The 11671-nt window shown below is 39.4% G+C and overlaps 1 protein-coding gene across 1 annotated transcript; it reads right to left on the minus strand.

Annotated features, from left to right (window-relative positions):
* Window positions 1-939: 939 nt before the first annotated feature.
* LOC117446938 (adenosine receptor A1-like) lies at window positions 940-8426 on the minus strand. The gene is made up of 3 exons (XM_034083463.2): window positions 7685-8426; window positions 4071-4365; window positions 940-3436 (listed from the first exon to the last, which is right to left on the minus strand). Exons 1-3 carry the CDS (start codon window positions 8017-8019, stop codon window positions 3056-3058), a joined length of 1011 nt encoding a protein of 336 aa, XP_033939354.1. The 5' UTR covers window positions 8020-8426; the 3' UTR covers window positions 940-3055.
* Between the last annotated feature and the right edge of the window lie 3245 nt (window positions 8427-11671).

The raw sequence follows: 11671 nt of genomic DNA on the forward strand, positions 1-11671 counted from the left end.
TGACTTGTTAAATGACTTCTGTAGAATTTCAGAACTACTTGACAACACCTGTCATCAAATTATGAGTCAGCACCCATGATGTAAGTTACTTTAGTTTATACAGTATGAGTTTTTCCCCGCAGCACAGCAGTTAACATAAACTGTATTGACAACATGTTCATATCAGCCAAAATAAGAGTCCCCTTTCAGTGTTGTTAACCCATCTATCAACCCACTTACTCACATTGTTAGAACTATCTGAATCTCTAGCAACTGTTTCTGAATAACAATGTCTGACTACATGAATTATACACTTCCTTTTGACATTGTTAATGTACATCAGAGAATATTGCACAAATCATGTTTAATTTATCACACTGGTCTAGTCAAATATAACAGATCAAAACTTAAAGCCACTATACGTGTGTAGTATTAAAAATACTAAAAGCGGTTGCATCAAAAAAGACAATGTGTTGGACATAACCCAATCCCCCAACCATAGTTTAATGAATGGGCTCAAAGAAACACATTTTCCTTCTGGATTTTTGTTAAAAGACAAATCATTTGAAAGATGTTTTAATATCTTATCTTGTACATATCTTGTATAATATCAACGTTCACACAAAGTGGCCTTAAAAGCATAATACATACAGAAAATAATCAAGTTTACAAGAGCAGCATTAGTAATACAGTGAGTATACTTGTCAAAAACAATGTGTGTGTGTGTGTGTGTGTGTGTGTGCGCGTGTGTGTGCGCGTGCGTGCGTGTGTGCGTGTGTTTGTGTGTGTGTGTGTGTGTGTGTGTGTGTGTGTGTGTGTGTGTGTGTGTGTGCGTGCGTGCGTGTGTGTGTGTGTGTGTGTGTGTGTGTGTGTGTGTGTGTGTGTGTGTGTGTGTGTGTGTGTTGTGTGTGTGTGTGTGTGTGTGTGTGTGTGTGTGTGTGTGTGTGTGTGTACGGTATATGTTGTTACACACAGTTTCAGCTCAGAACGACAGGTCTTAACAGGTTCATATTAACAGGCCTGTTTATCTGATTGGAAAGCATCACATTGACTAGTTGTTGACCTCCGCAGAGACGTAAACTCTTGCCTTCTGGTTCCCTTGTAAACAGTGATCCTTTCACCCTGTCCCACCTTACCCGCTCACCCTCATAACACTGATTCAAACATGTGCAGCTGTATCTGCCGAGTGACAGAAGATCAATGTTCACAAATGGCATCTCACCACTAATGGTTATAGCCTTGATACAGACGAGCACGGAGAGAAAGTTGGATGCTATTTCTGCAAGGGAGTGGATTTTAATCCTTCCACCTAGTACAGTAATGCACGTACCTCATTATGAATTTAAATCAGGGCTCACCATATGCTGTTACGTTTCTTGATTACTATCCTGTCTCCGTTTGTCTAAAACTTTAATGATATGCTTGGGTTTTTTATGCCTTCTCCTTCAACAGCTGTAAAAGGACATGTCAGAGATAAACTGTAAATTAAGCTGTTAATTGATATAATTATATACAGTATATCCTATTAACATTTATATATTTATTAGTTACATACAGTACTTATTGTGTAACAGCAGTTCTGTCTCAACATGTGTATTCAAGTCAAATCTCATTCATATTAAAGGGTAACACTGGTCAGCTTATGATGCTATATTGGCAACCCAACATGGTCACAAATAATTGGGGAGAAAGGTAAAAAAAAAAAAAAAAAAGGTAAAACCTGCTTGTAGTGATACATGTACAGTAGAGGAATATTTTAGGGTTTAAATGAATATCACCAACATAAAATTAAGCTTAGTGGATGTAGGAGCTCCAACAATCCTTAGATTCACCGTCCTGCAGTTATTTAGTTACTAATATGGGGGACCACTCTTTTTCACCATTGTCCATTTAGAATATTATTCGTTATAAGTTTTCTTCTGGCATGGATGCTATTTTAAACTACCGCTGTTAGCTGGTATTAGTCAGCTAATTGTTTCAATCAAATGTCCCTAGTACGTCAAAAAAAAGGTATACTTCACATGGGCTGGTTTACACCAAACTTCTGTAAGGGTCATGAGGATAATTAGTTATTTTGCAACCAATAATAGCGTAGCCAAACCAAACCAACTTCATCAGGCAGAAGTTCCTGGGTTGTAATTCCAAGTAGGTCAAATTTATATTTTTGGTCATCTTTGTAGCCAGCATACAGTAAATCTTGTGCCCATGGTCCATCCCAAACCAAGACGCTAGTTGTGCAAACTTCCTACTTGCCCACCAGTGGTTTACCAGATTCCTGAATACCTAGTTCCTCTGTATTACATGTTCTGTCCTTAAGGCCACATATCTAAATGTCTGAATATATCACACAATACAATCATCATCATCATCATCATCATCATCATCATCATCATCATCATCATCATCATCATCATCATCATCATCATCATCTTTATTTAAAGAGACTCTTGGTCCATTATTACAAAACATACAACACTCAAATACAAACTAAAAAAAGGCAGCCATACCAATGTTTCCACAGAGGTGACTGGTATCGTACAGCACTGAGACACGGATTTGAAAGCAGCATAATGACAGAGTTATGAGAAACATTCAATCGACAGATGAATTTGTACAATGCTTAACTATTTGAAATGATTCACATTGAAAAGGCCATGAGTTTTAATCAAGGTCAAAAATACAATAAAGTATACACTACTTTTGTACCGTAGTCGCTACAGATATAGACTTACTGATTAAAGTTCAACAGGTTGGTGTTGAAGCCCCTTATCTCATTCAACATTCAGCCAGTGGAGAAATAAACAATCAGCCTTATTCAATTTAAAGTCTGATATAGGATGTTTATGTTGTATCCACGGTGATTTGACGTCCTGCCCTCTCAGAGTTCGTTGGATGGAGGTAATCAGCCAGTCCATGATGGAGTTTCCTCAACTCTTTCATCCGTCTGACATCCTGCGATACCATTCAGGCCATTTTGACCAGTAGTCCCTCGAGCATGAAAGTAAAGTATTTTCCATGTGTGAACCAGTGGTGTGAAACCTAACAGTAACACAGCAATCCAATGAGTTGCCAAGATTCACACATCATCATCATAATCATCGTCATTCTGCCTCAGCCTCCTCTCACGTCCTCTCTGGCTCCCTCTTTGAGGAAGCCGACCCACTGGATCCTGACAAAGCATGTACTGTGTCCAGATTTTCCTGAACGCTGTGCGGAATTTCTTGATGCGGAAAGCGTACACGATTGGGTTGACCGCAGAGTTGCCATGGGTTAGGATGATGGCGATGTAAATGAGGGAAATGGGCTTATCACAGGCAGGCCAAAAGAGGGTGATGCAGTTGAGGATGTGAAGAGGGAGCCAGCTAACTGCAAAGAGGAACAGAACGAGTGCGAGCGACTTGGCTAGCTTCAGCTCCTTCCCAAAGTAGCGGCTAGGGTCTGTGTGGCTCGCTGTCACCTACAGAGAGATAAAGAAGAAAATCATCAGCGAATACGTTTAACTTTACATTATCCAGTTCACAGTAAGTCTGTTTAAATACTATTTTAAGGTCCCCTATTATACTGTTTTTCATTACTTTATAATAGGTCTCAGATATATACAAAACATGTCTCTGAAGTGTTTTGCTCGAAACACCAAACAGATCATTGCAACATCCCATAATCCCCTCTGTTTCAGCCCTGTTTCAAAAGAGCTGATTCTCTGTCTGTTACTTTAGATGAAAAGGAGCCCCTCCCCTCGCCCCTCTGAGAGATATTTGGTTAAAAAGAATGCACAATGGTGCTCTAGGAGGAGATTCAGGTGATAAGTGGGGGGCGGGGGTTACCTTGGTTACTGATTGGCTAATGGTTACACAAGCCAAACACTCGTTATGACATCTTAAAGTGGCCAAAATCTGATCAGCTCATTTTCAGACAGGTTTTTATAGAAATGGATCAGGAGAAAAAGTGAGTGAATCTTTTTTCCAGAAACTTTTAGAATCTCTTAACACATAAACACATGTTTATGTATAAAATACATGACAAAGTGTATTTTGCACAATAGGTGACCTTTCATTTGAAGACACAAGAAAAAATGAAGAGGACTACCTCACCTTCTTGTTGAGATGCTTGTGGATCATGTAAAAAATCTCGATGTAGATAGCGAGCATGAGGAGCAAAGGCGGCAGAACCCAGCCAAAGAAGTTGAAGTAGACCATGTAGTCCATGCTGATGACCGTCTCAAACTCACAGGTCACCAGGAGGTCATCAGTGAGCAGGGAGCCATTGTCACGGAGAAACTGCAGGTTATTCCAACCCAACATGGGCGTGAGGCCCACTATGATGGACACCAGCCAACACAGTAACACGGCCGTGCCAGCTCGACGAGGAGTCACCACCCGCTTGTAGCTATGGCGACAAGGGAGAAGATCTTGTTTTTAATTAAATCCAATAAAACATATTAATTACTACAAATTATTTATAACAATTCATTTTGTGAAACTTGTTGTTCAAACCCTTTAAGTGAACTCTAACTTTAAATGAATCCACTCTCGCTAAAAAAAGAAGCGGAAAAGGGTCTTAAAGTTTCATTTGTTAAGGAAAATTGTGTTATTTATTTTTCATTTAACCTTTAGTACATATTCATTAACTGTGTAAGTCAAGTGGCTAACTTTCAACTGCAGTCCTTGGTGGAGATGTTTCTAAACCAGTTAGGCAATGGTTGATTCTTCGATAATAAGAAAACAAGATACCATAAAGACATCAACATTCCTTCAAAAGTTGCATCTCTCTTTAAAGAAATACTTACCCACAACAACAACAACAACAAAACAGTGTCTATTAATTGCTCACCCATATTACTTTAAATTATTGGGGAGAATTTGTTTTCCTCTCATATCTCCACAACTTATAAAGGATCAGAAAACACTGGGATGCGTTTAACAACAACAAAACAATACTAAACCATTAATTTACAACTCTCAAATAATTCTTGCAGTATAATCCAAATCGTATTAATCCATCTGAATGTTGACTTCCCAAACATATCGATATTTGCTCAAACTTAGCATTTGAAACACAAACCCATAAACAGTCCAACATTGCCTTGCAAGTCCTGACAAGTAAAAATTCTAATATGAGTTGCATTAATCCATGTTTTAAAAATAATGTTCATTGTGGAGGCAGAGAGGAAAAACAATGTTTTCTTCAAGAATTTAAGGTCACACAGGGTGAGTGGATGAAGTGGTTCCTCAACACTGTATTGTGGATGTGTTGGACTGACATACTGTATATTGTAGAATTCCAGTTACTTTTAATTCTTTTTCATTCAAAAACTGTGGGAGTTATTGGTGTAAACGCAACCACCTGCAGATCATTGTCATCGTAATAGGATGACCCTCATCCTGTCTCTCCCACACAAAGGTCTGCTATTGGACAGGTCTGTGAATCAGTCATTGTTGAACGGACATTATTTTGGTAGACCACGTTCCTCATTTTTGTAATTTAACCCTTATTTCTAAGAATCAGACCTTACTCAATCAGAAGGCATGACTCAATGATGTTGCTCTCACTCTTTTGCAAGAGGCACATTTCTCTTCCTATCAAGACTGCTCCCTGCCTAACTTCACTAATGCTAACAAAGAAACCCACTGAGAAATGTGCCAGAGCCAAACTGTCATATTATCCCCCTCATTTACTGTCTCTCAGTTGCCCTCGCCTTTCACTCTCTGTCACATAAAGCACACTCACTCAGGAGCTCAGCCAGGATGAGTCAGACACAACACAGGACGTGTGAATGAATACTCCTGTCACAACAGGTTTTTATTTTGTTTGTATATAACTCTCTGTTGCTGCCTGTAAAGCTTGGCTGTCTGTCTCCCTACATATCAGCTGTCTGTCTGCCATAATAATAATCACTTACTGCACTCGGCTGTTCTACATTTATCTATACCTTCTTGTGAGATTTTCATTCACGTCTACCACCTGCTAAATCAAATCCTCCAGCTAAGGACACTAGCAATGCTAGGGACATTTTAAAATGTCAAGCACACCACTCTTATCAAGAGAGTGTGCTTCCATACCACCTCCGCTATAAAAAGCAATCAGTGGCTGTTAAACTGTGTGCCAGTATAGAGTCCCTGGGGAGGTTAGGGGAGGGGGACTACATTTCTTGACACAATAAAATTCAGCATGAGACAGTAATACAATACACTCTAAAATCTGATCATGACCAGATGTGAGTATATGGCCTAAATGAATCACCAGTGAATGGAAATACATTTTCTCAGATTAAGTGAATCTATAAAAAGTGATTGCTTTGTTGGGAAGCACACTTTGCAATCCTGAGGTTGAGGACAATATTTACAAGTGTTACAATATATTTTTTACATGAAACACATCTACAACAAATGTCCAGTTTTGAATTGATAAACTGTGAGATATATCTATCCATTACCTCCTTCTGTCACTACATCCAATGTGTCATGTGAAGTGCTGAGAAACCCTGCAGGGAACTGATAATGAGATCATACAGTATACACAATAATCCCTGTTTAGTTTTGCTGCAACCTGTGTAAATGTCCTCTGAGTGATAGTTCAGCAGCGTGGGTGCATGTTTCTATGTGTGTGTTGTTGCCAGCTTGAAAAATTACGCAATCCTTCAACCAGCCACCATGAGCCGATTGACCAATCATGCATCCTCTGCTAGATTAATTCCCCAATTATCCAACTTGAAGTGGAAACTTGAGTTTTCAGTAAAATTATGGGCAAGGAAACAGGACTGATGAGAACAGTATGATGAGCCCTGCCTCACAATTTCGAAATGTCGAAGTTACCCTGAAACGGAGATGTCAGTTTACCATCAAGTTAGTGATTAACAAACCAAAAAAAGATCATAAGGACTAAATACATAAATCTAACATTGATGACCTCCACATGGTGCTTGTACATATTTAGCTCAGCTTGGAAAACCGCTGTTCCCCCATATATTTGAAATATGTCAGCTTTAAACATAATGGGCCTGGATTAGCTTTGGATCCTGAGGATAATAATGTTGTTCCAATCTTGATATATATTTAAATATAAAAAGTAAAATCAAAAAAGTAAATCAAATTATTTGTGTGCAACAAGATAATCCGATTTCATCCATCTATCAGTCTAACTGCCATCCCGGGTATTTATTAAATTACTGGAAAACTAGAAAAAAATATTCTAACCACAAAGCGTGTTTTATTCTTCCAAAGACATTTAATTTTCAAACTATCTGTGTTACTTAATTATATGTGGGGAAGAGGACAGTTAATGTAAGATTAGTTTGATATATTTTTGGTTCCAGTCTACAGCTTGTATCTGGGATACAGTTTTGTGTTGGACATATACACACAAATAAAATGATGAATGAATAAATTTTTAAATAAATTGAACTTGTGATAAAAACTCTGCCTTGAACACCACGCATGCCACTGACACACTGTCATTTCAGAGACAACAATCAGGTCAATGTACCCCTGTAATAAGGTAACAGTAAAATAATTAAAATCATCAGACACACCTTTACGCTAGGCAACATATTACAGTCTATTTCTGGCTGCAGCTGGAATGGAAACCTTGGATAGCCACTCTGCTGGGTACCCTTGGTCCGAGCAGCGAACCAGACACAAAGGCTTCTGTAAATCAGACAATATATTGTAAACTAGAAGAATCGAGAAGAATTCACCTTTAGGCCTACCTCATGGGTATTTTGACTCTCAGATACCGGTCGATGGCGATGGCCAGGAGCGCCAGTATTGAACTTTGAGTGAGGACGAGCACTGTGCAGGCGACCAGCAGGCAACTGTAGAAGTGCGTCTGGAGTCCGATGCTGATGGTTATGGCGAGGGGGATGACAAGAGCCCCGACCGCAATGTCAGCCAAGGCCAGGGAGACGATGAAACAGAACGTGGTGTCTCTCAGAGACCGGTTAATACGCACAGCCCAGACCACCATCACGTTACCGATGACAGACAACAAGGCGATCACCACCTCCATCCCGATGTAGAGGGCTTTAAGGTAAGGCAGAGCCATGTTCACGGATGCTGCTGCCAGAGTGCACTCAGCAGAGAAACAACACGGCGAGGGAGTCCCTGCGAGAGTTTGTGGGCACCGACTGAGACAGCCTGACTTAGGTTTGTTTTACATCCCGAGTCCGACAGAGGTAGAGGTAGTCTCTGCTGCTCTGAATTATTCCAGGTTCCGCTCCATGACATCGAGCTGCGCGCAAGACGCACAACTTGGTCTCCATGCGGTCGGAGGCATCAATTCCGATAATGAAGTGCACCCTGCCGTCCTGCTGGAGGGGGTGGCTGGACGGAACCCAGGATCTCAAATGAGTCAAGATCCCAATGTCAGGCGATGTTTGAAGTATCTACTGGGAAACTGGTGGTTTATTTTACCGTTTAAACTGAGTCATATAAGCTCATGCACCGGGGTTCAAGTTTAGGCAAGTGTTTATTTTCCTCAGGGTATTTTCTTTATTTTGGAGTTACAAGTTATATAAGCAAATGTCAACCAGGAAATTACTATTATTTAACACACCCCTCATCTTCTTTCTGCATAGTCACATGAGTGAATGAAGACTCGCCCCGTGGAAGTGGACTCAATGAAAGGGAGTAAATCAAACATGAATTCATATGAGGTCATTGTCAGAGATGATCACTAATTTAGTATACTGAAAATCAGAAGTAAAAAATCCACTAATTTAAAGCTTGGGGTTCCTAGCGTTAATTAGAAAGAGGGTTAAACCGCCTTTGTACACATATATATATTTCCCTGATTCTTTTCTTATGTGACTGTAGGCTAAAGTGTGTGGCTTTGACACCGTGGTGAGGATGTAAAGACAGGAATCAAGACAAATTGCCAAATGCTTTGTGTCGAAGAGAGACCATAAAACAATACTGGACAACATCAGCTTGTATCAGTGAGAAACAGCCGGATTCAGCTGCAAGACAGATGCACACACACAAACCTATATACATGCAAATGAGACTCATAAATAAGTTGCATAAAGGCATGATTTTGCATACAGATAGGAAGCATAAAGACATACTGTTAAGACAAATACAGTATGCCTATCTGCTTTGCATTTTATTGCAAATGGCCCCACAGTCTTTGCAAAACTTTATAGTCAAACTTCTTCACCCAGGTGGGAAAAATACAGCCTCAACACTCGCCCTGGTAGAGATGGAAAATGGTCCACGTCAAGGCCCCTGTCTGTCACCTTGACTACAGCGAAGGTCTGAGAATGATTTATGACTGTAATCTTTCACTTGTGTGAAACTCTTCTCTGCCTTCCATCAGGTCTGCAAGATTATTTCCACTCTATCCAAACCAGGGATGCTCGACTCATGGAAACCTGAACCAAATGCAGTTTTTATTTAAAAAAACATGTTCTTAGCAACCTCTAGCTGATGAGTTAATATAACAATTTTTTCCTGAGATGAAGGAAATTCCACAAAAAAACAAATGGGTAATCGTATGGATTTTTGAAGTAAGAATGTACACATTTTGTTAAAATTGTAATCCCCTCATATTGTTTGTAAAGACCTGACATAATGTAGATATGTGTGTGCTTTAGTGATCTAGTTCTCTAATAAGGTCATTGACGATTAGATGATGAATGTTGGTCTTGCTTTAAATCATGTGATTATGATAATAAACGTTTTTTCTTTACTTCTGCACATGTGAAGCCCTTTTTGGGGGTCATTAGTTTCCTAGTGTGATTTTTAATGAAGCTACTGATCTTGAAACATATAGGCCACACAGCTCTCTTAGCACAACAGTAAACTTTACAAAACATCATGTTGTTCATTAACAACGATAATGTCAATATTTCAAAAGATCAATGTCTGACAGGAGTGCTGTCTCACTTCGATACTGAATACACAATTATTTGACATTAACGAAAGTTTGAAACACTTGTATGAATCTATATTTGCTTTAATAATGGACAAATGTGTGAGGACAGGTAATAATCCCGTTTGGGCTTATACTTATGTTGTATTTACAGTCTATTGGTTGATTGGGTTTCTCCATCTTTGTATTTCATTCAATTATGTGTGACAGGCTGCAGTTAAAATAACTCTGAATCATAGTGTAAGATTAAATCCAAGTGTTTCTTTGTAAATGAGCTGCTCCAGGTCTTCAGGGCAGCTTTTGGGTGGTCTAGGTATCAGTGGTCAACATCGCTATGACTCTTCTACAGTACTGAGGTTGTATATGTAGATTGCTATGATTGGCTTATTATCTTGCTGCAAAAGCATAAATATTGTCTTCCTGCCCTCACTCCTCATTGCGTCATCCCATTTCTGAAGAATACCAGTGTGTGTGTGTGTGTGTGTGTGTGTGTGTGTGTGTGTGTGTGTGTGTGTGTGTGTGTGTGTGTGTGTGTGTGTGTGTGTGTGTGTGTGTGTGTGTGTGTGTGTGTGTGTGTGTGTGTGTGTGTGTGTGTGTGTGTGTGTGTGTGTGTGTGTGTGTGTGTGTGTGTGTGTGTGTGTGTGTGTGTGTGTGTGTGTGTGCACAAATGGAGAGATAGTGTTGAACTCTTGTTCAAGGCATTACCTCTGCAGTGTTGTAATATCATATCTCTCTGCAACAACCACATGTTTATGATGCATGATAACGATTTTTGTATGTGATTCAGCGAGCCTGTCCAAACAGCAGAAATCTCTAACTCTCTCATAAAGCATGCTCCTCTAAGGAACAGTTCCTCACTCAATGCCACACAACTCTTTTTATAAGAGGAGTCATGGGAGAAATACCAACTTTTTCAAATAAATTATTTCCTCCCATAATGTTTGTGCACAAGAAGATTGTATGGGGAGTCCAAACAGAGACAGGGATCAGCAGGAGTGTCACGCAGTATCTGGACTGTACTTTCATTGAGACAGAATGTGACAAGGACTATTTTTCACAACAGCAAGAGACGGTGTGTTTAGAAAGGTTTAGTTAAGTATTTTCCAGTGAGAGAGTAAAGTTGCAATGACACATGTTCCTACTTCATATCATTTACTTTGATTTAAGTCAAAGCAACTGGACCATTGTCATGCAGAGGTAAAAAGAAACTGCAATGCACCATAGCTGGACATTTAAAAGTGTATTATGTATTGTGGAATCATAGTTTTGTGTAGCATTACCCTACCAAACAAAGTGGGGCACTCATACTGTACACTGTGATATGAGTTGAATGCACTGTATGAAGGCCCAGCAGATCAATACAATGAAACTAATAAAGGCAAGATTGTGTAATAGCCTCATAACATTGCATTACTGAATCCGTAATACTGCGTTCCAATTTAAACTCATTAGATTTATTCCACATGTTCAGACTTTTGTTTACGACTTAACTATTGCTTATGGGTTCAAAGGAGACAAAAACTATGGTGAAACAAGAACAAGAGTCCATTGTTAGTGCTGCTAATAATCAGACAAATATATGCTCCTATTACTGTGCACTATGTGTATACAATATGCATACACCTGTCAGAACGTCAAAAGAACTGATCAAAACTGAATCACCCAAATATTATCACTTTCTAATAGTCTGAAGAGTTGCTTCACCCAGCATGGCCGCCTGGTTATTTCAGGGAAAAAGTCTAAAAAGAGTATAATCTTTTCTTGCTACAGTTTATTATTTGAAAGAGCCAAGTTTTTAGCACCTATTTTCTATACACTGCACATC

Source organism: Pseudochaenichthys georgianus, chromosome 5, assembly GCF_902827115.2.
Source record: "Pseudochaenichthys georgianus chromosome 5, fPseGeo1.2, whole genome shotgun sequence".
NCBI classification, from domain to species: Eukaryota; Metazoa; Chordata; class Actinopteri; order Perciformes; family Channichthyidae; genus Pseudochaenichthys; species Pseudochaenichthys georgianus.